This window comes from Corvus moneduloides, chromosome 17 (genome assembly GCF_009650955.1).
Source record: "Corvus moneduloides isolate bCorMon1 chromosome 17, bCorMon1.pri, whole genome shotgun sequence".
NCBI classification, from domain to species: domain Eukaryota; kingdom Metazoa; phylum Chordata; class Aves; order Passeriformes; family Corvidae; genus Corvus; species Corvus moneduloides.
In genome coordinates, this window is record NC_045492.1 from 406,983 (window position 1) to 433,192 (window position 26,210).

Consider the following 26,210-nt stretch of genomic DNA (forward strand, 5'->3'; position numbering starts at 1 on the left):
GAATTTCTTTTAAGTTACCTTTACCCCTTGGTATGTTCACAGGCTTTTTGGAGGATGTGTATGGATAATACTCTATTACTCTTCTGTGTAGATCTGTGAGCACTTGTGCCTCCTGATGTGGTGTGCTTGCCCAATTCTACAAAAGGCTACAGATGTGAGAGGAAGGAAGCTTGATCTGTCAGTGTGTGCTGCTCAGGGCTGCTGAGAACCTTTGAACCTTTCTGCTTTGTTTTGGAGCTGCCAGTGCTCTCCTCTGAAAGGAAGGTGGTGTTGAGGAGAAGGGGTTGTCAGAGATCATGGGTAGATCTAGCACAGCTGCTCATAGGTTTATAGTGCTCCAGTCAAGAGCACTGAGTGTATGTTTACTGATGTTCATTGCTTCAAAAAGAGAAGATGCTGAGGCTTTTCAGCACATTCTCCAAGAACTGGCAGGGAGCTCTAGCTCAACCACACTTAGTCAGGTAGACTGAAATTTGGTCTCATTGTCAGATATGTTTTTCTTGATGATCTTGACTCCTGTCAGTGAAGTGGGATAGGTGCAGATGGCACTGATGTGTGATTCTGGGATGACAGTTCTGGTGGAGAAAGTTCCTCCTTTTGCTGGATATGAAGCAGGGAGAAGTCTTGCATCATTGAGTTACTTGACTCTTGTAACTTGGGCTTGTCTCATCTCAGTGGTAGAAAAGTAGACTGTGTTTCCCAGAGGTGGTTATCTGCTTGGACAGGATTATTAGCTTGGTACTGAGTCAGCACTCTGTCCTTTTTATCAGCTTCCCTCTTCATCTTTGAAAATCTAGACAAGTCCTAGGCGTACTGCAGTCCCAATGGCAAGAGCACCCTTCTGGCTGCTCTCTTGTTGAGAGGATCTGGGATTTCTTACCTGTTTCTGCTGCACTCAGACTGTAGGGAATGGGATGCTGATTTTTGTCATTACCTGTACTTAGTGATATCAAAAAATAATCTGTGTTTAGTAGAACTAGGTTGTGACTGTGACTATTGCCCCCTCATGAACTTGTGGAGGACAGTACTTGAGTTACCTAATATAAAGTATCTTGACTATCACAAGAAGGAAGTTTCTTTTTTTTTTTTCCAAGGAGCTGGTAACCAGTTAGAGATGTCTCTGCCGTAAGTATCTTCCATTTGAGTTCCTCTCCTCCACAGCCTTTGCTGCATGCATTTTCATAATACATTGGGATGAACTAATGGCGTAGCTTGAGATGTGTGACAGTGAGTGTTAAGTAGACCCTTAGTCTGTGGTTGCAGTGTAAGTCTCCAGCAAGGCCTGTTTGAAGCTCTTTGTGAAGTCATGACTGGACATGTCTTACAGCTGGAGGATTTCAGTTGTAGGTAGGTTTGCTTTCCCTTTGTGTAGGATTGTAGAATGGTAGCCTGGGTTGCATTTGAGTCTTAATTCTTACGTGTCTGGGCTCTGTTGTTAGCATCAGGTTTGATCCTTTTGAGATGCCACCTCTTTCTACCACTTTTTCTGTCTTTCAAGTGTGGTTTACCAGATAAAGAATACTTGCGGATTTGAGTTTTGTCTTCAGGCCTTCGTTCAAGAATTCACTGAGGTCTTGCCTCTCTTCCAAAATACTGAAAACACTGACAAATGGAAATTTTCTCCTGATGTTACTGTTGTGGAGGAGAAAGCATTGTACTTGGAATGTTATCTTCAGTTGGGGTAGTGAAATAGCTGTGTTTCTGAGTTATAAATTACCAATGCAATTTAAAGAAATAGTCTACAAGGTCTTCCTGATCAGAAACATTTGAATCTCATCTGAGACTCCTCTACTTCTAATATACTAAGAAATTTATATTTAAAAATCCCAGGATTTTGCAGATGAAATTTTGCTTTGAGAATCTAAAACTTAAATTACATTTAATGTGCCTTCTGGGTTTTTGGTGTTACATTGGGTAGATGATTCATGATGCCTGGTGGTGGATATCTCAGAGAAGTGAGTGTATTGACCCCCAGGTGTTACTCTTGGTAAGAGTGAATTGAAGCTATTGATTTTGTAAAATGTGACATTTCTAGATGTAGGGAAGGTCCTTCTGACTTCTGGATCTGTAGTTAAATTTCTTTTTCCACCCCAGACTAAGAACTCCTTAGTTGTCTCCTTTTGCTGCAGCCAATGTTTGCATTTGCTGTTCAGTTTTGGGATTTCTTATGTTCTTTGCTCCGTCATTGTGTAGTATCTTTATTGCTTATACAAGTGGTACGTCAAATTAATAAGATTGGAGGAGCTAAACCAAGGTTTATTTGTATCAAGTGTCTGAGACAGTTTACCTTATTCTTAATTAAAATGTTTTAATCTACCTTTGACCAGGTATCCAGCACACATTGAAGAAATTGATTATGAGGAGGGGAAAGTACTTATCCATTTCAAACGCTGGAACCATAGATACGATGAATGGTTTTGTTGGGACAGTCCTTATTTGCGTCCCTTAGAGAAAATACAGTTAAGAAAAGAAGGATTACATGAGGAAGAAGGCTGTGCAGTAAGTAGAAATTAGAGGACATTTGTGTGTGTAACAGTTTAATGTGCAGTTGTATGAATGATGACCTTTACAATGTTTCACCGTTGCTGTGTTACCTGCTGTGTAAATTTTATGATTTCTTTTAAACATTGGAAAGCTAGTAATTGAAATGTTTTGATAAAGTTGTATGTTTCAGTAATTCTCAGATGAAGACACTTTTAACTACTGTTTTGTAGGGATTTCATATCAATGATCAGGTATTGGCATGCTGGTCTGACTGTCGCTTCTATCCAGCCAAAGTTACTTCTGTTAACAAAGATGGTAAGGACTCCTGGTTTTGTCATGCTTGGTAGTCATGCTTTTTTAATTGTACTGGAACCTGGTTGCTTGGGTGGAGAGATACTATAGCAGATGGAAATCAGCTGTGAAAAATTGCATTTTCAATTACGTGTTTTAGTCTGTCATCAACTTTTTTAACCTCTTATCCTGTTTATGAGATAAAGTCTTCCTGCTGGGATATCCAGTCAGTAATTGCTTTAAGTATATATGTGAGAAAAGTTGTTTCTTAAATTTGTTGTTATTGCATTTGACTGCAATAAAACCTATTGTCAGAGCTGCAAAACCCCCTTAAAAATCAGGGAAGTGTGAAGGATTTGTTCTAGTGCTGGGCTTGCTTTAGATTGCCTGTGTTGTAAGATCAAGGAGAAAAAGGCTGTGTAATTATATGTTGGAATATTTAATCAAAAATATTTTGGGGTTTTGTGAGTAAGGTGCATTTGAGGAGCAACTCTAAGATTAGACATGCACCTTTTTTCTGACCAGAACTATTTTGGGTATCTTTTTCTGTGTCTCCCAGGCCTGTGATAGGAACTCTGTGGAGGGTTCTAACAACACAGATAAGGCAGCTTTCATTTAGAGCTAATGTTGCATCTGGGGTATTGGAGCTGTTAGCTGATGCTGTGTTAAATAACTTCTGATCTTTGAACTCTTACTCTTTTTTTCATATTTTAGGTACATACACTGTGAAATTTTATGATGGTGTAATTCAGACAGTCAAAAACATTCATGTCAAAGCTTTTTCCAAAGATCAGGTAAGCATGGTGTTTGTGCAGCTAGTGTATTCTGAAGTGAACAGTTCAGGTGGCTAGATTTGGTGAATTATAAGACATGAAATTAATGAAAAACCTTTATTGCTAAAATACAGTATGTCTGAAATGAAGTCCCTTAAAATGGAAAGGTTGTGTGAATCTTTGTGGTATGATTGCAAAGCTCTCAGGTTCTCTAAATACACCTCTTGAACTAAAGAAATCATAGGTATACAAGGAAAACAGATTTCTAAAAATTGATGGAAAATTCAAAATGTACATACTAAAGCTAGTGGTAAGGTTTTGAAACATGCTGTGATTGTTTTACCTGAGATTAGTTTAAATATATGTCTTAAAAATAAAGGAGTGAAAACTAGGGAGTGAACAGAAACTATTCTTTCCCAAAGTAATTACTTAATATTCATGAGACTTTTAAGGAACATGGCTATTAATCTTCTCACAGATTTGAGAAGATCAACTTTTTAGCTCTTCCTTGTTTTCCTTCTGTGGTTTGGCTGTTTTACCAACCCTTCACCTGTTCAATGCAGTGGGTTCAAGCTCGTGATAGAAAGTAGTAGTGAACCACTGCATTAAAAAAAATAAAATTGTCCTGCTGATGGTGAGAAGGAAGAAGTGCTGCTCTGTACTTCGATTTTCATGTGCAGGCACATAGGAAATGCTGACCAAGTTCTGGTCTTGAGTAACTTGGTTAAAACTTCTTAAGTACCTGCTTCAGAATGATTTTCATTACAGGTAGGGTTTTAAGTTTTATCTTTTGCCACACATTCTTGTGTGGTAATTGTAACCTATGGGGTTTTTTGCCATGCCCTCTGCTTTTAGTTTTCTGAAACTTTGAGCAAAGAAATGGAATCTGTCCCTCCCAGCACAAGTCTTAAACACACATTCCAGTAATGAATGTCAGTGGTACAATTTAAATTTCTCACTTTTGTGAAGAGGTATACCAATCCTCCAGATTTCTGTATTGGCCAAGCTGGAAGGGAACACTATTTCAGATTTGCCATAAAGTGCCCTTAATAGCTTTTAAGTGGTTATCATTGTGTGTGGTGGAAGGTTGAATAATACAAGTATTATTGTGACTACTGCAGATTCTTCATTTCCATGAGAAATTTTTATGGTATTTAGCATTAAATAAATGAAGTTGAACAATCTGAAGAAATACTCTGCATAAGAAAATAAAAATATTTTGTTTCCCTTTTAGGAAATTTCTTGTTTCTGCATAGCTTTGGAAAGGTTTTGAAAGGAGATAAAAGGGGTTTGTGGTTTTGGTGGGTTTTTTTTGTTTTGTTTTCTCCTTTTATCCTTTGTCCAAGAAGATTTTTCTTAGCCCAAGAGAATCTCCTAAGTTATGCTAGAACACTTTTTTCTGTCCTTTAGCATAAAAAAAGCATAAAGTGTGAATTTCCTAATGAGCTCTATTTACACAACCGTAAGTAAAATTAAAAAAAAAAAAATACTTGAGCCACTGAAGAGCCCAAGATTCAGAGATGGTGGGGGATTCAGGCACAGCAGTAGTGTAGCAGCATGTTGGAAGTGGAGGGGAGGTGTCTTGTTCCTGTTCTTCAGGAGGAGAGACTGGAGTCATGAAGGCACACATGGCTCATGTCTTACTACTTGTGTGGGGAAAAAGAAAAGGCTCCAAACCCACACAGCTCCTGAAGGGAGCAAAATAAGCAGGTCATAATTTCTTTAATTGCAGTGTTACTCTGTCCCTGTGTAGAGAGTGTAACTGGCTATGGTGAACAATGATGGTAAAATGCTAATGACCTGCAACAGTGTGGATGCGCCTTTGCAAGGGCACACAGCTTTTAAGAATTCAGGAGCACCAAGAGGTGATTCAGACATACTATATTCATGATTCAGTTTCTTGAGAATATTTTGGCTAAGATGGCTTATGAGTGTTCCAGTAGCACATACTTGATTCAAATCACATGGTTTTGTGAGCATCACAACTGTTGAAACATAGTTGCCTGAGGGTTGTTTTTTGAGTTGTTGTTTGGGTTTTTTTTTCTTTCTAATGTTCAAGTTGCCACTGGAGCTTCTCCCGTAAGGTATTTGCAGAATACAAACTTATAGGATGTCTGGTAAAAGGGGTGCTCAGACATGTGAAAGACTTCCTTCCCATTTGCCTAGCTGTTTTCATGAAATATGCATGCAATTTGATTTCACACTTTTAAACAGTGACTTTTTTTTTAATAACATGGCTACGAAATATGGTTGAAATAATATCATAGAGGGTGGAGCAGATTGCATGTTCACCATTTTAGTGCATCAGTATTATTTCTGAAGGCTACGGTCTGAAAATACCTTAAAAGGTATCAGTTCATGTAAGCCACGTATAGACAGGAACATTGGGGTGGGAATAGGCAAGATGTAGTGCAGTACAAGGAGATAGTGAGTTGTAAGTGGATTCTCAGAATTTCATGTAGCTCAAATCACCTGTTCCACTTTCTTTCCCCAAAAAGGTGTTGAGGTATTTAGCCTTTCCTGTCCTGATCGTGGGTCAGAGTTGAAGCTTCTTGTGCCCTGTAGAATTGTGTCTGGGAAGGAGCATGGTTGCTCCTTAATGCTTCAGTTAGGCAACAGGAAGTGAGAAGTTAGTTGAACTAAAGGCAGTCTTGACACATGACCAAGTATTAATCCATGTGCAAAGCTAGAAGGTTCCTGTTCATCTGGGACAGCCTGTAGCAGGATCATTGAAAGGGGACAAAACCATAATCAGCATATATCATCCTCCCCACCCCTTCTCAGTGGTGTAATATAAAGCCTGATCACAAAAGGGGAAGGTGGTGGAATAGCAGTGAGCTGTTCATACAGGGTGTTCTTCCTGGCCTGGTGTTATCTAATAAGAACTATGGGGAAATGGGCTGGCAGTTGAATGTTGCCTCGGTAGCATGCTGATTAGGGACTGTTAAGGATTTTCATGTCCTCTCATGCTGAACACAAATTACAGAAAAAGTTTTAAGTTTTGTTTTTAAATTTGAATGTTTAAATTCTTAACATCACGTGCTTCTTGATGACTGTGCTGATTGCAATTGCTTTACATGACTCTGCCTAGCAGTTTCAGCAGCAGTGTTTAGTACAAGCAAACTGCATGTCTGTTTTGAATGAGACTCTTCTGTGAGAGGAAAGGAGTTTGCACATCCAAGTGATTGAGCTGTTTGCCATTTTCTGTGCTCCTGACTCCTGCTCTTCCTGCAGTGTCCCAAGTAGGTTTTATGTAGTACTGCACAAGCTAGGAGGGACCCAGCCTGCATCTGGGAACAAAGGAACAGCAAATCTCTTCTGCCATTGCGTGGTGAAGAATGGATTTCTTGCCCTGTCCTGTTGACATTGCACAGGTCCTTCACCAGTTCGGGTGCCTCTAAGTTTTAATCTGTGGGTTGCAATAGAGCATGTACTTTTATCACTTGAAAAATTGGACAAGGATGCAGGTCTGCTAAATACAAAGGGGAGGGGGGTGGCTTTTAGACTACAATATTTGATTTTCATGTCATTCTCTTTATTCTAGAATATTGTGGGTGATGCTAAGCCTAAGGAAAGAGGTAATGAAATTCCGTCATCTCCTGAAAACTGGGAGAAATTTAAAGAGCAGAGGAAAGCAACAGGTAATGCAAAGAAAGACGAAGATGAAAAGACATTAAAGACTGAGAAACGAGTTAAACAACCCGATAAAGAGGGAAAATTTATAGTCATCTCAGAAAAAGGCAAGATCTCAGAAAAGAATATATCTAAGAATGGAAAAGAAGATAAAGAGAATATATCAGAGAATGATATGGAATATTCAGTAGATACACAAATTGAGAAGAAGCCTGAGAATGATAATGTAAAGAGTCCACAGGAAAATGCAAAAGAAACTAAGCGAAAGCGTGGCCGACCACCAGTAACACCTCCCACGGGTATGTAGCCAAGATTAAATGTTTAGGCATGTACCAGAACACTCTTAAACTTACCTAAAGGAATGACAAGCATCTTGCTCTTTCACAGCCTAAATCTCTATGAACTCTTAAAAAATTTTAAGCTCATCTTTGTTCAGGACAGCCAAGAACATATTGAAGTTCGGAGCCTTGGTGGTTTGGTCAGAGATTAGATTTAGGCAAGTAACCATCGTGTAATATAAAGCATACCTGTAGTTGGATTAAATCCTAATCTGTAAATTTTAGAAAGCAGATGAAGCTGTATTTATGCAAGTCCAGTATTTCAGCTTGTGAGGCTTGGGAATTTGGGTTGTTTCACAGCTTTGTATTCAGTCAATTTTTCTTCATCTAAATCTGTAGAGCCAAGTTCTCAGACACTGCAGCCCATAACTTTAGAGTTAAGACGTCGGAAAATACCTAAAGGATGTGATGTTCCATTGAAGCGTCCCAGGATTGAAAAAAACTTGTGTGAGTTTTTTGGTATTCAGATCTCACACTGTGTGCGCGCGTGTATAAATATAAAAGTTCTTCAAGCTTAAGGCGGGGGGGAGGGGTAAAATGGCTGTGGAATAATCTTGAATTGTGATAGATGCATTGACTAAAATACAGCACTGGTTTTTCTCAGATTTGCCATTCATATGTGGCATCATCATGATGGAATTCCCTCCTAAATCTTGGAAGTTGGTTTTGGATAAAGGAGGCATAAGTTGTGAGCCTTAATGCAAAAATTCACAGATGTAGGGATGGCAGTGATTATATTGCCTCCAATACATAGAAGGCTATAAAAGCCTTAAAAGTTGTAGAAACTGTTGAGTTACTAGATGGAGGATTTACTGCTTTGCTTAGCAAGGGCACTCTAATACTCCGTAAATACTCAGCCACTGCAGTCAGATAGCTTCTGCTTTATCTTTGTGTGCTCTGTGTGGAGGCTGAGGAACTTGAATGTGTTGATGAGGAAAGAAAATTATATTCTCTGTAGTAGTGTCATGACCAAGGAGAAGAAGATCTGAAGAAAGCTCTTTCCTTAATACCACAGAGTCTTAAACTTCAGTGTGTGTAGGTTATCTAGCCCAGTCATGGTTGTTTGTGTGTCTGAATTGTCTCGTCTAACTCCTGGTATTACTTACATCTGTGGAACAGCTTGTTTAGACCAGCTCCAGTATAGTGTGACAAACACACCCCCACTGCTCTGCAGTATGCTTTTGTGTACATTTTACTCTGTGGAATTTTTTTTCTCAATAAGAAACCAGTAAGAAACTGATCTGTATTTGTACTTCAAATCTGTTACTAGAAGAAAAAAGTTGAGAGTTTTTGCTGTATTTTTATGCTTATTTGTAACTTACCATTGCAGCTTTTACAGAGGCCTAATTACCCAGGCTTTTTAGCTTTTGCTGTTAGCCCTAGTCCTTAAAAAACACACTTTCAAGCTGTTGAAGGGAGGGAAGAACTTGAAAGCTTGCTTATCCTCTGTTTGTACTCCTGTAACTGCATGGTACCATTAATACAACTGTTCCAGCTCAGGAAAAATTTAAGAACTCTTCAGATAATACTGAGAGAGACCAGATCAGGAGGCGTTCTTCAAGACTCTCATCCAGTATTAGCCATGAGATTTTAAATACAGATCTTGTCACAACTTCCACGGAAATTCAACCTTGGAAAGATGCAGTATCTAACCAAAATGAATCTGAGAAGGGTAAGTGGCTTTGCACTGTACCCTGGATTTTTGTGAAGAGGTCATCATGTAGTTGTTGCAAGCTCTATATTTTCAGTTGCTTAACCTGCAGACTCCATATATGCCATTAAAACCTGATGCATCAGCAGTGCAGGGAAAACTCATTGAAAGTTTCTACTGCTCTGCTGCCCTGATTGCTTTTGGCTTTTGATTCCCTCTCTGTCAGTAACCCTAGCATTTCCTTTGGGTGGTGGGAATTTTTACAGTAGAGGAATAACTGGCCTTGCAAAAGGAGAGCTCCATAGGCTGTAAAAATATTCAAGGAAATAGTTTGGTTTGGGGTTTGTTGTTTGGTTGGTGTTGTTTTTTAGGGAATGCAGGTTCTAATTGTGAAAATGAAGTAATTTCAATGTTTTAACACTTTGAGATTGTAGAAGTAACAGCCCAAGTGCTGAACTCAGAGTTCTTACAGTTTAATCCTGTTGTTGAACACTAAAAGCATCAAATGGGATGCTTCTATGCTTAAACTGGGGGGAAATGATACTCCCTTTTCTGCCCTGTGCTTCACTGCCTTTCCCTTTTGGGGGAGCTCTTGTAGTAGTTTGAGGAGATCTGTCCTATTCTGGGCTCTAGACAGTTAGCTTGTATGTTTCTAAGCAGCGGTAAATTTAGAGGGGTGCTACAAGTTAGTTGTGTTGTAAAAATTTTGTGACCCAAGAGCAAGCAGTCAGAGCATGGATGGGTGTTTTTCTCCTCTCTAATGTGATGAAGATCCCCCCTCCCCGCGGTGTTCTGCAGTATGCTTTTGTATGCATTTTACTCAGTGTTAAATTTTTTTCATTCTAGTCCAGTTAGAAATTCCTGTTGAATCTGACCAAAGTTTCAGTGAACACGGATCACCTGGAAACACGTCGCATAGCACAGCACTCAGTACAGATGCCAGTTTGCAGGAAGAAAAAGCTGAAGACATTGGGTCTTCCTCTGTCACTGTCAGAACTCAAGAACCTTCTGCTGCTACAGGTTCAGATTTTTCATATTTAATGTTGATGCATTTCTTAAAGCAAATGCACCAGGTGTTTTGTACTTGTACAAGTGTTAAAATTGTGCATTCTTGCAATGTTAACCTTGGTAAAAAAAGCGTATTTTTATTCTTTATCAACTCAGTTTTAATCTTATGCTTTTGAGTTGGACAGCAATCTTAAAAGTGGAGATCATAATTTTTAAATGACTGGGTGTAATATTTTCAGCATGAATGAAGTTAACAAATGCTTGTTTTCAGTGTTTGGAATTCCGCATTAAATTGGACTTAGCACCGTAAAAGGTCAGGTTCTTTTCTCCTTAATGTGCTGCGGGTATGTGGTAACTGTTACTGCTACTGCCTTACTGTTACTGCTGTCTGAGAATCCTGATGGTGCATTTTTATATCCTTATGTTTAGACTTGGAGGTGCAAATTTATGAAATAGTGTAGTGCAAATTTATGAAATAGTTCAAACATTTCAGTGTCTGTCTTGATGTATACTCTCTTTTCTCTTAGCTGGGGAGTGTTCTTACCTTGCTTTTCAAACTAAAATTTCATATGCAGATAGTAGACTGTCAAAATGTAGTGCTGTCCTGTGATTATTTCTTCTAACTTTAATCTTTGGATCTACAGCTAACTGGGGAAACTTGAACTACGTATTTCCTAGTTTATGCTCTATCAAACAAGTTTAATTTTAAGTGGAACAGAGCATTTGGAGAGATTTACAGTTGCTCAACATTGGAGTAATCTGTGTATGTTGTTTGTTGGTTATTTTAAATTTCTCTCCTGTTTGCACGTATCTTCTTTCACTCACTCTGGTGTAACTGTTCAAGTGACATGTCCTCTCCCTTTCCACTAACGTGTACCCTCAGTGCCGAAAGGAACTGACCTCTTTCCTTCGCTCGGGTTGGATGTGTAAATGGTCTTTTAGTATTTAGAAAATAGAGCTCTTTTGATGTTGGTCTCCTTCAGATATTGCTGAGCATTTGTAATTTGGGTTTAAACTCGGGAGAATTCCAGCTGAATGTGTAATATCTGTGTGTGCGGTGTCATTCACACTAATGGAATGTGTGGGATGTGGCCGTCAGAGCTTGCTTCATTAGATACAAGCAGCAAAGTTGTGGAAACAGGGCTTGGCTGACACCTGCCCAAAGGCACTGATGGAGTTTGTGCGCTCTTGTTCCTGGCTCTTCTGTCAGGACTTGAGCAAGCTAGGTTAAAGTTAATTTGGGAATATGCACTCACACTGAATTCTGACCTGAAGTACAACACTGGTGGTACATAAAAATCCACACTTCTGAGCATGGATTTTATTTTATGTTATTAAAAGTTGTTTCAGTTAACATTAGAAATCATCTATCCACCTGGGTGGACATCCAGGTGTGGCAAGCAGGTGGTTTTTTTTGTAAAGCACTCTTAAGGATTGGGGCTAAAAGCTATGCAGGGTCTTTGAGTAAATACTGTTACCCAAAATCCAAGCACAGAAATCTACATTTCCCTACTTAACCAACATGAAAAATCTTATTAACAAGCAGTTTGAGATGAGGGTTTTAAAATTCATAGATTGTGTCACAGATAAATCCTTTGTAGTTAAAAGTGGATCTGTGTTTCCCTCTCCATGCTCTGTCTTGGTTGTGGGATTGTACCAGTGTCCCCCCAGTGCTGATGAGCTGCCTGATGGGGGAACAGCAGGGCTTGGTCTTTTACCTGGTAGTGGCATGTGTGTGTAGCAGCATGACAGTGGTAGATGCCTCTAGGTGGGATCTGGAAATGCCTCTGAAAATTGCCAGTGGCTTCCGGCTCTTGCGGAGGGGTAGTTGTGTTGCAGAGCCCAGGCATGCTGTCCTAAAAACAGCTGGTGTTGGAGACTGAGAGCTGAGTTAACTCACTATCAAGTGAACAGATAAGCTCCAGATAAAACTGTATGTCAGACAGTTATGTTCATTATGTTCTCAGTCTGCCACGTGTTTTAAAGAGATTTGGGGTTTGGGAAGGGGTGAAGTACATTGTTGGAGTAGGTGCTGTGTGTGGGAGACAAGGGTTTTTATTGCATGTGAGATTCCCGCAAAGTACAGCATGGAAGTTAAAGTCATTGGTAGCTTTCCATGTGTAGAACAAAGACATTATTGTAACCCAGTATTACCATTATTATTTGTCTGTAGACTTTAGTTGCTTAGTGGGAATTAATTATCTTCCTGTAGGAAAATTCTGTAAAACCTCTATTTTCCTCTATGTGATATTTGGCATTGTTGAGTAATGCATTCTGGTAGTACAAGTTTTACCTTGCATGATGTACAGGAAGAACATGATTTTTATAGCATTTGAATATCAGGAATTTTTAAGGACAAAAGCACTCCTCTTAAAGGGTGTTTTTCTAGTCACTGGTTAAGTATATGATTCAAGATTCATAGTGGTTGCAGACATTTATAACAGCAAACACAGTCTGGAGTCTTCCCTATGACTGAGATGTTTTAAAATTTATTTGTCTGTAACATGTTCTGAAAGGGGGATATAGCATTGCTTGTCAAAACTTAAGTTCCTTTCTAAAAAGTTTCAACAAAATTCTGAATAATTACATGTACTGAAGAATTAAGATCCTGTTCTGCTGGCTTTGGGCGCCTCTAATGACAAGGGACCAGAAATGGTGATCAGAATGTAGCTGAGTCAAGTTGTCTTTCCAAAAAATATGTGACAGTCTGTTGGCAAATTTAAAGCTCTGCATATATCTGAAAACAGATTTAAAAGCATTCCACAGCTGTTCATGTGAGTTTACTCTTAAAAATTCCTTTTACTTTAAAGGTGAGCTGCCTTTGCTTTGCACAGATCTGCTATTGTGTTTGTAGTAGTATTTGCCAGCACCCTTGAAATTACTTATTTGCATGGATATGCATCAGGGATTCTATTTGCCTTATATTTACACCTGCTTTTCTAATTTTGTTGCTCTTAGCTTTGGGTTTCAGTTAAGGAGAAGCATAAGATCTTTGCATCAGTTTGAGAGAGTGGCTGTTTCTCTTGCAGCTCACCCTGAATAGGCTTTAATCCCTTCAAGATAGTGTGAAAATTGTATTTTTGAGCCTAACAATATATGGTAGGTAAATAAGTCCTTCCTGCCTTGCTCATTTAAAGCTCCTTACAGTGAGGCACCATAATCTGGTCACAGTATTTCAGTTACACCTCAAAGTGCAGGTAAAGCCTTTACAACCCCTCACCTGGCCCCTCCAAAGGTGGGTTGAGGTGTGAGTGGTGCACTGCATGATTTACTGCCCAGTACAGGCTGCTTTTATTGGTACCAATTTATTTCCAGCACAGGGGGAAAATGGTGAGTGGAGGGCTGTAGGAAATACTATCTGTAGTAGTTCTTGCAATGCCAGGTAATGTTACAGCTCACAACCCCTCAAGTTTATAAATATGTAATTATCTGTGATTATTGGTGCTCTTTCTTATATATTTCTTACACCAGGCATCTCCTTCTGTGGATTCTGGATGCACTGGAAATTCTTGGATGCTGTCCTTACCTAAATTAACTTGAGCAATTAAGCAAGATGGTTTTTGTTTCACAACTGAGATATTGAAAGAAAGAGGGTTTTTGAAAATAAAGGAAGAAATGTAGTTTGAGAGCTGAAATGATGAAACACTTGGTGAGCTCAGGAAAAACAACAAAGATTACAGAAGAAATAAGTTGAATGAAATAAGTAATTAGTGAGGACACTGGCCCAGTGGTGTGAAGTGGTCCAAAGCACGGTGTGAAAACTGTCTGCTCAAGAATGTTTGTTATTATGACCTATCATGAACATAATGCACCAGAGAACATGAGTTTTAGAGTTTTTCAATGTGTTCAGTTTAACAGCAGGTGAAGAAATAATTTGATCTTCACTTAATATTTCTTTGGAGACTAGGAAATAGAGAGTGGAAGTCCCCTCAGTTTAGCAGGCAATTGTGTGTGGCGGTCTAATGGCTCAAAACTGCAGTAAGGCCAGCTTTAAGTGGGGGAAAATGGGAAGAGGTCTGTGCACTGGTGGCTTTCTGGGATTGTTTACCCGGGTGTTGCAGGAGATGCCACAGGATGGCAGACCTTCATCAAGGTACCATGCTGCTGCCAAATATTCCTGTCTCAGCAAGAGTCACATCAAACAGAGAATTGGTGATGGAGTAAAAACACCTCTGGTGGACTTGGAAGCTTCAACACTGCGTGGTCATAGCTTGAGCCTTGGATAATTCAGCCCAGTGAGGAGTGAGAGGGGTTGCTGACTAGAACACTGAAGGAATGTTTTCCTCTGTAGTGAAACTTAAAGGACACACCGATGTTTGACCATGAGTGTCTGTGCTTAATATTGTAATGGCTGACTGAAAAGCAGATGAGGAGTTTGAATTTTGATTATAATCATGGGAGAAATAACAGGTGCCAGTTTACCATTCATTTTCCTCTGTACTCACAGAAAATACCCACCAAGCTCCTCTGAAAAAGCAAGTGCCTGAAAATCTGAAGACAATACACTAAACCTTTTCCTATAGAAACCAATTTTAGTGCCATATGTTGTGAGCAAAAATTCTATCTCTGTGTAAGGATGGTAGCTGCCCCTTCAGGTGTTGGTGTAGGAAGTCATTTTCAGAGCACACGGAGCGTGGGCTCTCCAGAGGCTCCCCTGAGTGGCAGAGTTGGTTGTCAGTTTCCCGCTCTGCCTGGGTGACTGGGAGTTCTGTTGTGCTACTTGTAAAGAGGGAAAATGTAGTGATGGGAATGACTGAAGCTTTGTTTCAAATTTTGTGGGATCGTCTGTATTTTTATTACTCTGAATACATTCCTTTTGCACATTGCAGTAAGTTTTTTGTCTGCTTCCTTTTCCTTTTCCCATGTCTTTGTTATCCCTATTTCTAACTTCAGCTAATGCAATCCTTTCCTCTTCTAACTTGTAGCTGATCAGTTAGAAGCCATTCCCTGTATCTTCTCCAGAGTCTGTCCAGCTCAGTGGAGGGAAGTGCTCTGAGCTTGGATGTAGGGCATCATCCTGACAGTTGTGTGATGTTATAATAGTTTCCCTTGTCATCTTTGTAATGTTTTTTTGTTAAGTCTTTGGACCCCATTACTCCCTTCTGCTGTGGTTATGTTTTCCAGCTTCATGTTGGTTATTAAATAGTAACAAGTTCTCAGCATTCTCAGTAGTCCCAAATGCTGTTTTTTTTCCTTTACAGTCAAGAGAACTTTTCTGTGTTTGCTTTCACTAAACCCACAGGCCATTGCACTAAGCCTTCCTGAGATACTTTTTCATTCTTCCTGAATGCAGCTTTTGATGGTCTGCAGTATATTTTGATTTTGGTGTTGGCAAACTTTGTCATTCTGCAAGTGTGAGTCTGGCTTTGCTGCAGTCTTATTGATGTTCCTGTCAGCATGTTTTTAATGTGGCTATGCCTCAGTGTCTTCCTCCTGGTCATGACCACTGTGAAACACCTGAAACTAGTGTCTTTCTTTGTACAATTTCCTTCTCCAATTTCACTGCATATTCTTTCTTTTAACCAGCTTGGTGTTACATATGACTTAATCTTTCCCTATGCATCAGGGTACAATTACTTGTGTTTTCTCTGTGTCCAAGATTGGTTTGTACACAGTACTTAAAGGCTATGTGCCTCAGATACAGCAGTCTAGGATGCTTCTGTGCACTGTGACATAACCTTTAAGTCTCCTGCTCAGTAACACCACTTTTGTTGCTGCATGCTAAAAGCTTGGAAACAAACTGTCCTGTGTTTTTACTCCAGGATTGGGTTGACACTGCCTTTAACAGTTCTTCTGTTCAATGCCTTCCTGCAATTACAGAAAATCTTATTCTTCTTCATAATGTTTCTGGGTACTTTTGTCCCTTGTTTACAGCTATTTCTAATACTTCTAATAATATCTTAATTGTCATTCATGTGCTGCATCCTTTCAATTTTAGTCACTGTTATTAGGTTTGGGTCTTGTAGTTAAACACTTCTTTCTTAATCCTAAAAGTCAAAAACACAAATATGGAAAAAATACTTTAGTACTGGCAAAACAAATTGAAAAATTGTATTTGGAAGCTGTTTTTTAGAAATGATACTGCCTTTCCTCCTTTCTTCTAGCTGGAGAGGGATTTTTTGATGCTGTGTGTGTATTAGTGATGGATAATTGTCTAGATCTACTTAGATTTGTTTCCTCAGTTTTACCTCTCGTGTTGTATTGAGTACAGATACTGGTGACAGTGATCTGATTTAGTTCGAAATGGTTTTTTGTATGTTTCTTAGCAAAAACATGAACTAAAAGTTTCTGAAATTCATGATAGATGCAGCCCTGGGTTGCACAACAGTGCTCTGTGGAATAGGTGCCTTAAAGTGTTCTTACATATGAATCTTGAAACTTCCCTTGCTTTTTTGAGAAACTAAGTAAGTACAGCTCATAGGGAACATTTTGTAACAGATGCAAGCAATTTTGTGTTTCATTGCTGCTTAGAAATTGAAATAAATTTTAATTTTACTTGAAAAATGTTCTGACATACTGCTTCTGTTGTCTTTGGAAGTAACCAGGCTTTGGTGATGGGACTGTGCACCCAGAAAGGAGGTAGCAAAATAATTGTAAGCAGAGAAGCAGAACTGTTTTCTTGGAAAGTGCTTTCACCAAAGGTGTGAATAATTGTAAACAAATAATCTTTAGTGTTCTTACTTAGGGATGTAATCTCTGTGAGATTCAGTCTTTCATCTTCAAGAGCACTACACGATGATATCAGCTGTTGGGCAAGGACTCAGGGAAGCAAAATGTTGTAACTTATTCATAGAAACAGTGGCGTCACGACAACCAGTTTTTATGAGCTGTAGGGTGGAGTTCTCCCTTTAAAGTTATTGATCTGAAAGGCAGAAAAGGCATTAACATTTTACTTTTAGCATTTCATAGCTAATACATTTGAATGCATGCTTACTTAAGTTCTTTTTGCTGTTTTAAGTTTAGGAAACCATTTGATAAATATAGCAAATGCATGGGGCAATTTTTCTGTTTTGTTCTTACAGTAACAAAACCTTGTAGGAGAACAGATTTTCTTGCATCAAAAAAAGTTGCAACTGTTGACCAAGATCACAAGTTTAGATGCAAGTTCTTGGACTGTTCAAAATCCTTCCGCAAAGCCAAGTTATTGCATTATCACATGAAATACTTTCATGGAGTGGAGAAGGCTGCAGAATCACAGCAGAACCCTGTAAAAAGAAATATTCGAACCAGAGCTTCTCTGGCTTCTGAAAAAGCTAATCAAGAAAGGTCAAAAAGAGGACGGACCGCAGCTGGTTCACTGTGTAAGTATGGTGCTGATCTTTTTCTTTTTTTTAAACAGCAGCAGGCAGGACAGGCAGAAAATACCAGAAACCAATTTTCCTTTGGGCTGAAGGAGTCTCTTTTAGGGCTCTATCTTAGCATGTTTCTATGTGGAGAAGAAGCATAATACATGTGAACATGGTGTTTTAGAAAGATAATACTGAAGATGTTCCTTCCTCTAGAAATCAAGAGCATGTTCTGGTAAAGAACCCACTCAGCTTCTCTTAATTTTTTGTAGCAGCTCATTTGCATATTAAATCTCTGTTCCCTTTTAAAAACTACAGTTCCCTGAGTTTCTGACTTGATTTTTATTTTTCTCCTGGCTTACAAATAGTATTGGTTGAAGACTTCTGTCCTTTTCTGTATTAGGGAACAGTTTGGGTACCTCCAGTTCTCTCCTATATCTTCCTTGTCTTTAGGTTTTGACTTTACTTGTCTGTATTTTACTGCCTTCAACCACATATCTGGCTGGAAATCCAGTACCAGTTTCTGCAGTATTTACTGTTCTGTGGGATGAAAAATCATAGTATTTAACAAGTGCAGTTGTTTCAGCTGTGCTTGAAAAAGATCTTCACACAACAGATGGGCAATGGAAAGGAATAAAAAATTAATGGTTTGCAGAAAAAAAAAGTAAGTTTTAACTGCTTTGCAGTCCACAAAATCACATTCACTTCTGCTTCACCCTCGTTCTCTGAAGCACTCTTGGCCTGGCATGACACCAGAGTGGCAGTCTAGGTCTAGTGTGAATTGCAGTGGTTGTTGATAACCTGTCCAGACTTGGCTCTTGGGGACTGATGTCTCTGTGTACTGCAAGTCCATAAAACTACTCATCTCTTCTGTCTTTTCATTGAGCCTTTTTTATAAAACCATCTTTCTCCTTGCTGAATTCCATGGCATCTTTTGTCTTTGCAGATGATCTTTCATTAATATTTTGTTTAAGAATTTCAAAGTCGTGCAAGTTGCTCACAGAGCTCCAGCTCACTACAGCAGGATATATCCTGCCTTACTTTGCTTCGTGGTTGCTTCTCCTAAAGAGTCCAGAAAATGACTTTTCATTTGAGGTGCTAGTGCTTGTTCCTAACAGGATCAGTGTGACTTTACATACTGTTACTACATGTAAACCCCAAATACTTCTGTATCTTTAAACAATGCACAGGCATAAGCTTAGATTAGGTAGGGAAAGAGTTCTCTTTAAATGCATTAGGATGTAATGATTTGTATGTACTGTACTCTGCATGAAGCTTAAGTGAACCCAAATATTGCCTGGAGGAACACACTGAGACAAGCATGGTTTGAAGACTGTCTGCTGAGAGCTGCTCATGCAGCTGCTTTGTGCATGTCATGGGCTTTTCAATAACCAGACTTCTTTTTGGCTCTTTCAAACTGTGTAATTACTTTGATTTCAGAAGTTGTTTTGTTGTGATTGTCTTGAATGCACTGACTAGTAACTCAAGATCTTGACCCTTCCATTTATCCTTTCCTCCAAGTGCATACAGTCAGATGCACCGTCATCACTGGCAGCTAATTCCTTGTGGAGCTTAGATGCAACTGTATTTGCTTATTTTAAGCCCCCACCCCTCCACTTCCCCATTTGTGGATGGATACTTTTCAGCTGGATCATTTCCATCATGCACTTCATAGTGGCTCTCTGCACAGAGCACCTGGGGTGTGCTCAGAGCTGCTGAACATTGCAGCAAGGTGGAAGGGGGGCTGTAAAGTTCTTAAGTCACTTCCACAGTTGAAGCCTGCTGTTGTGGACCTGTACTACATATTTTCTTGATGAGGAAAAGCAATGTCATTATATCTTAGTTATGATACTAAGTGCCATTGTTTCCTAACTCATTGTGTTCTTAATTTCCCTAATCTTTGTTTGGTGATACTATACAGTTGAAAGCAGAGTTAATGAGGTTCATGAGCTCTTACTGTAGTATTTGAAGTTCTATTATTCTGTCTTAATGGCATGTATAGAAGGCCAGTCTTCTAGGCAAGACTTTCTGTCTACTGAACACTTACGCCACCTTTTCAAAAGACTTTTCAGGATGTACTGCTTAGAGTGAAAGCTTTTGAATCCATAATTCAGTCTGGTACGTGGTGGGTATACTTTTCATCTTTACAATCCTTTTGTGAGCAAAAATTCTCGTATTTGAAAAGAATATAGTTAAATCATTTTACCTTTCGGTACAAAGGTCTTTTACTGTACTTCACTATATTTGGTAGATTTTAGTGCTTAAGTAAAGGTGGCAATTTCTAACAGATAAAACTTTCAGCAATCGTAATTTTTGTTATTCCATAAACTTGAAAATACTCTTGCTTTAGAAACTTTGTCACACTTACCTCACAAGTTTTATTTTAGACTTCTGGGACTCCTTACTCTTTCTGCCACACATAAAAGAAATTAATGGTGGAGGTGGTCTGGTGCTACATTTAAAGTTAAAACACTTACTGCTTTTAAAGTTGTGGGAAAATGTGCAATATTCGTAACAGTAGCAAAACCTTTTCTTCGCAGTACTTAAAATTAGAATTTTAACACATAGAAAAGATGATGGATGTAAGTGGTCTTCAGTGACCATGTTGTGGGATTTGGGAAAGAACAATTTAAATATAGTTGCTTTGCAATGAAGTGGAGACTCTGAAATTTCAATTTCTGATATGTAAATTGTGCCACTTGATACTGGAATCAAAGCTTGAGTGAGCTGGAAAGGTTAATGTGGGACTGATTTGAGCTGTCTCCCCCTTTTTCCAAAGAAGGATTTTGCCTTAGAAGTGGCAAACTGGACAGTAGCTCTCGAAATTCTGTAGTGGCTCTGAACAGAGAGGAGGAAACTACCATTGCCTGCAGCTTGTATTTTACATATGCCTAAACAGAATGACTAGGACTTCATGGCTACTGGATGTGTTCAGGCAATACCTCTTTCTTTAATTTACCAGGAAGTGTTATGGGATCATTATGATGAGAATGAAGCAGCTCTTCCCCAAAGTGCATGGTACAATACTTACCTTCTCGAGTTGCTGCTACTTGGTCTTCAGGAAAGAATTGTCCTTACACAGAAGGTGGCAGTTGATGTTGTTTTTCCCTGGGCTGTAGGAGATACAGATATACATGCCCTCAGCTCTCAGGTTGCATTACACTTCAGCAGGTACATTGCAGAGCCACCTTTAGCCGTCTGTTAAAGAGGAGAATCGAGATCTGCAGAAATGTATGTGGATGCATAATCCTAAAAGAGGCTTTTTGAGTCTGGGCTGCAGATGACTTCTCAGTGTTGGTCTTAGATGAAAGAGTTGCTTAGGTTTTGTGCTAGTTCAAATGGAGATGCTCTATCAGAATTACTGCTTGGAAATTAAATGTGGTACAGTATCTGTGAAAATTTGTCAGTTAGTTACTTACTGGTTGTAATAAAAAAGTGGAGTAGAACTGCATTCTGTGTCCATATGCATTAACCTTAAGACAGGCTTTTTTCTTTGTGGACCCTTCTCTTTTGCTGTAGAACCCCTTAGTTTACTGTTGAAGTACATCATCCCATACTGTGACTTGTGCCCTGCAGATACTGTAAACAATTTTCTCTGAAGGTAGTACCAGTCTTCTGTTTCAGATACGTCCATGTTATTTTGTATAAAGTGCCTGCAAAAGGCTATTCTTAATAATATTGTTTCCTGACCCATAAAGATTGTTTTTTCCTGACCTAGACCACTCCAAGGGCATGAGGCACAGAATAACTACATTTCTTTCTTTGTACCTGCAAGTCATAATTTTGACATCTTGACTTGGAGTTTTTCTGGATTGGTGACTTTCATCTTTTTAGTAAAATCTATTCATTTGGAGATTTGCTAACATGTAGTTCATGCCTTTGTGCTGGACATATTTTTGAAATCTGAAAGTCAAGACTTGAGTGCTTATACAGCTGATGTGCCCCCACGTCATACCTTGGTGAGGCTCTGTACATGCTGGATGCTGAAGATTTCTCAGGAGACACAAACATCGTGAACAAGTAGGGGAGTTGATAATGTGCATGCAAGGAAATGCCGTCTGTGGTGATTGATGTGGTCTTAATGCTCGTAATAATCACTTAGTCCTGCTGTCAGCACAGTTGTACTGACAGGGACCTCATGAGCTGATACCCATTGACTCCTAGGACATAGTTTAGCTCTTCTCAGGAGCTTTGGTCCTAATGGAAGCTAAACTCAGTTTTGGGACTTCAGAAACACTGTACAATATTAGGCTTCAATTTGGGGTGTGGGTATAGAACAGTAGCCTAAGTCTGGCAAGTTGCTGCCAGTCTTGGCTCTCCTGTGTTCCTTGCCATGAGGAAGAAAAGAAAGGAACAGACCTGCAATTTGTAGTTTGGATACTGTAAAAAATATGTCCATACTGTGGAGTCCATATAAGGCACTTAAAGAAGGAAAAAATGTTTTGTCAGTAGGTTTAAATTTTGCTACATAACCTCATTTTTAGAAAATTCTGCCTACTTAATCACAGTATGTCCTCTTAGTGTATAAGTGATTAAATGCACGAATTTTTTACATGAATGAATGCAAAGAAAATAGGTATTTTGTCCTTTCTTATGTTACTGATGAAAGCTGAATTGTGCATCGGTGGGGTTGACAAACTTGCTTTGACATCTTAAAACATCTCACTAACAGCTGTTCACAGGTGAACCTCTGGCCTGTTGTATACTGGTTGTCAGGTTGATCCTTTGGGAAATTTTCCTGTTTCCTCTTAATTCTGGCTGACTGATGCCTCTTTGCTAGGCAGTGGGATGTGCATGGTGATCTACAAATGTGGGTTTTTTCCTTGCGGCAGGGGAAGATCTGCATAAACACCCTCTGTGTTCTGCAGAATTGCCGATTTGCTTTGGCTTATCATGACAATACTCCATTTGGTTTCTGGGGGGTGGCTGTAAGTCAAGATGATACATGGTCTTTCAGTTCTTGAAAATACCGCTGGAAGTTCTCAGCAAATGATCTCACAGCTGTGGATGGTAACTTTGTCTGATTCACATACTTCGGAATGCAGTCTCTGCTTCCTGTGAGTGCTGAGTTATCTTTTTACCTGGGGTCCTGCATCAGGGTTCCAGGGAACAGAAAGCTACTGCCTTGTCTGTCACTGAACCTCGTGCTCAGGTGTAAGTTCTCTAAAGAAAGTTAGAACTCTAAAGTTCTCTATCCATGTGGTTTCTGCATGGTTGAGGTAATTTCATACCTCAGGTCTGTATGTGTTAGTTTCTGAGATCCTTCATTGCTTCTGGGTCAGCTCTTCATATGATAGAGGATACTTCTTCCTGCTTATGGGACAGAGGCCTGAAAGAACTCCGTGGAAGAAGGCTGGGGGCAGTTAATCAGCAATCCTGTTCATCTCCAGTATCTTGTGAACATACCTCCTGTTCCTGTTAGTGGTATTCAGTGTTATCTGAGCTGGAAATTAATCTGCTCTGATGTTTAATCACAACATTCCTGTTCAAGAACAATGAGAGTGTCGCTGCCCAGGATGTCTGGAGGCTTTTTGTGCCTTTTGTGGTTTCCCTGAGGTGGGACACAGGTCTTTATGGGGCCTGCACAAGCAGCTTTAGGAAACACAAAGGGGTCCTCTGCATTCCTCATAGGGGCCTCCATGAGCCTGGTCCTGCTGTCGCTGCAGCCTCACAACCCAGTAATCCTGTGACTGGGTGGAGGCAGAGGAGTAGGAAACCTTCTGAAGGGTTAAGATTGGCCTGGAGAGACCAGAGGATGGAAGCAGGTGGCACACCCTGCGACTGGTACTAACGCAGAAAATCTGAACATGAGAAATGTCCAAGTTTTAAAGCCACATGCCTAAATATAAGGTCTTAGTTGTGGTTGTTATGAATAATTGTTCTTTAGGGAACGATTTTATAAATTGACCTCAGTTATACTTGCAAATAAAGAGGAAAAAGGACACTTTAGTGTGGAAGGCTTGTAAGTTTGTGTCTCCATGGCATCAGTTTTAATGTTTGCTGTCCCAAAAGCTTAGGATAAATTTGTAGGTTTTTCATCTCATCTTCTCAAATTCAATCACAACTCCTGAAATATATTTCAGAGTGCTCAAAGATCTTGTACACCCTCTAAACTTTTCTGTCAGTGGAACAAAGGTGTTTCAAAACTTCAGTGTGTTTGTATCAGTTACTGAAAAAAAAAATGTATCCAATGTATGATAGAGTGCCTTGACCTCCCCCAGGACAATGTTACAGTTAACTGAGAAATCTTACAGAAGTATATTAACTTGTGTGTTGTAAAAGACAGGATGTATTCTTGGCAAAAATCTCCTTAAAATTAAGTCTCACAAAGCTAAAAAAACCCAGTGGACACGAAATACAATTTTTTTTTCCACCAAGAGTCTGTGTGCACCTGTGTCAGCCCACAGGAATCTAAGAGGCCTTGTGCTGTTGCAAAGACTGGTGGGATCAAGGTGGCTATGGTGTTCTTAAATGTTAATTCATGAGATTGAGTTGAACTGTTGGCAGAGGGGAAAGTTAGGAGGCCTAAATGAAGGCTGTCAGGTTTGTGTGGATTTTTGTAGTTTTGAGTTTCTCTGACATGGTGTTGTGTGAATATTTTGAAAAGTTATTGCAGAGTAGTAGACAGTCACGAAAGCTGCAGAAGAGATTGTTTATGTGACTTTTCACCATGTACTGAAATATACCATTTGCATTTCATAAAGTTTGTTAGGGCACTGGTGTTCCCAAAGAGATTATGTAGTACCTGAGCATTCTTTCTAAGTTACTGTGTACTGTGGGAAAAAGTTTTCTTCTGTTTTTGTCATCTGAACTGATGATATCTTGACCCACAGTCGTGGAAGGACTCAGAGGAGCAAGAAGTCAAAATAGACCTGACTTAAATAAGCAAATAAAGACGGTACCAAAAAACCCAACCAAACAAAAAAAAAAAATTACCACAAAACTTCTTTGTACTTATTCCTGCAAGAGAAGTTAGTCATGTTGCAAATGGAAGGTCATACAGATACCATGGTGTTTTATCAAGGAGTATCTTCTGGTTTAGTAATTCTTTATGGACAAAACCTTCTACTTTCTTGAGGGAAATATGCACTCAGTGAAAGGCAGCAGCGAGTTGCCTGTCTGGACAAAGGGCATGTTTCAGAGAGTTGTGTGTGGTAATTGGGTTTTGGTTTTAATTTCTGCCATTTGTGGCTGCTGTAGAGCACTAGGGCAGGTGACTAGAACCTAAGTTTGGTTGTGGAAATAGTTGCAAATGGCTTTTCTTGTTTGTTTGTTTGTTTGTTTTTCCTTTAAGTTCTAACTTCAGAGAGAGAGGACCAGGGAAAATGTCATCAGATTTCTGCATCTTGGAGCTTCTTTTGCCTGAAGAGATGCACTTGGTTCTGAAAGATCTACAATGATACGTCTTAATGTGCCTTGTTATTTCTTCAGCTTGAAATGTTGATCAGGGCACGGTGCTTGATCCAATTTCTTCTCCTAAGTGTGATCTCTGGGACTCTTTCCCTTCTCTTTTCAGTAATTCTCAGGTTCTGCTCACAATTTTATTAGAGGTGTCTAAGTGGCACATTAATCTTTAGGCTAGAAGGAAGTTGCCCATCTTATCCACTGAACTTTGGAGATGCATATACTGATAGAACTGGACATTTTTGATGAAAGTCAGCAGCCAGTCACCTTGGCTACTGGGTCTCATTGATCAAGATATTTGATGTACTACTCCAAAATGGCAATGTACTGCTCTTGTTTAGTCTGCTGTCCTACCTGCCATGCAGCTTTAGCTTTTACTGCCTTCACTGCTCTTTTTCCGTGTCCAGGAGTCTTTCAGTAGGAGTTGCTACTTGCAGGTAGGAGGATGAAACTGTTTGACTTAAATAAAAAATGGAATCTCGGGTGAAGCCATGTCTGCATCTTACGATTTTTATGAATTTTAGCTAGTGATCCTGAATTCTTGCATCTCACTCTTGGTTGAAACACAGTTGTTTCAGTGAAACTGCTCTTGAAAACTGCTCTTCCTTGTATGTGCAGAGCTGCTTTATGCCACTTCTATGTGTGTCCTTACAAAGCACACTTTTGAGAACTGGCTGTGGTTCCTCTAATGAAACCAACAAAGCACTTTTTCTCTTGGAGAAACTAATAAAAATTACCCAAACCATATCTCTGCCGAACCAAACTGTTTCTCTTTTCATCTTTTCTCAAAGTCACAGTATTTCTGGAAGAATAGAGCTTTGGGGAATGCATAGGCATCCACTGTTTCTTTTTGAAGGAAAAGTCCCTCAACAAATCCAACAAAAGCATTGGAGGTTTTAGCCTTTTAGTCAGGGCTAGGACTGAGCTGAGCAATGTCTGATCAGAAACATTCCACGTGGACTGCTAGAGCTGCTGGTGCTGAAGTAGAGTGACTTTGGAAACTATTTAAAGCTTGGACTTTGTTCTCTTTGTAGATGCTCCTCTACACATAGCCCTCAGGAGTACCCCATATAGAGATGAAAAAGTAGAAAAGAGAAGAACTTCAACTCCTGTAAGTGCACTAAATAGTCACCGACATTCTATTAGAGACCAAACCAGGAACCACATAGCAAGAGCACTGCGGAGGCCTCGGGAAAGAGAAAGAGTTCAACATGGTACGGCTTTTGGTTTAACATGGAAAGTTAAACGTGGAAAAGTCTTGGGAAAGTTTTGAACATTGTAAGGAACTGATAATATTCTGTATACCATCATTTAGAGAGAGTAATTTTGTATAAATGTATGG

At 39.4% G+C, this 26,210-nt stretch overlaps 1 protein-coding gene across 11 annotated transcripts in view; it reads left to right on the plus strand.

Annotated features, from left to right (window-relative positions):
- PHF20 (PHD finger protein 20) overlaps positions 1-26,210 on the plus strand; it is a 71,736-nt gene that overhangs the window by 19,260 nt on the left and 26,266 nt on the right. For 9 of the 11 annotated variants that reach the window (XM_032126567.1, XM_032126570.1, XM_032126564.1 and 6 more), the window contains 9 exons: positions 2,328-2,499; positions 2,715-2,799; positions 3,490-3,569; positions 7,093-7,480; positions 7,859-7,966; positions 9,015-9,191; positions 10,017-10,190; positions 17,201-17,479; positions 25,903-26,082. In XM_032126567.1, the coding sequence (XP_031982458.1) occupies positions 2,328-2,499; positions 2,715-2,799; positions 3,490-3,569; positions 7,093-7,480; positions 7,859-7,966; positions 9,015-9,191; positions 10,017-10,190; positions 17,201-17,479; positions 25,903-26,082 (1,643 nt within the window). The remainder of the gene's footprint in view (positions 1-2,327; positions 2,500-2,714; positions 2,800-3,489; positions 3,570-7,092; positions 7,481-7,858; positions 7,967-9,014; positions 9,192-10,016; positions 10,191-17,200; positions 17,480-25,902; positions 26,083-26,210) is intronic. The other 2 variants (XM_032126573.1, XM_032126574.1) reach the window with 2 other exon arrangements.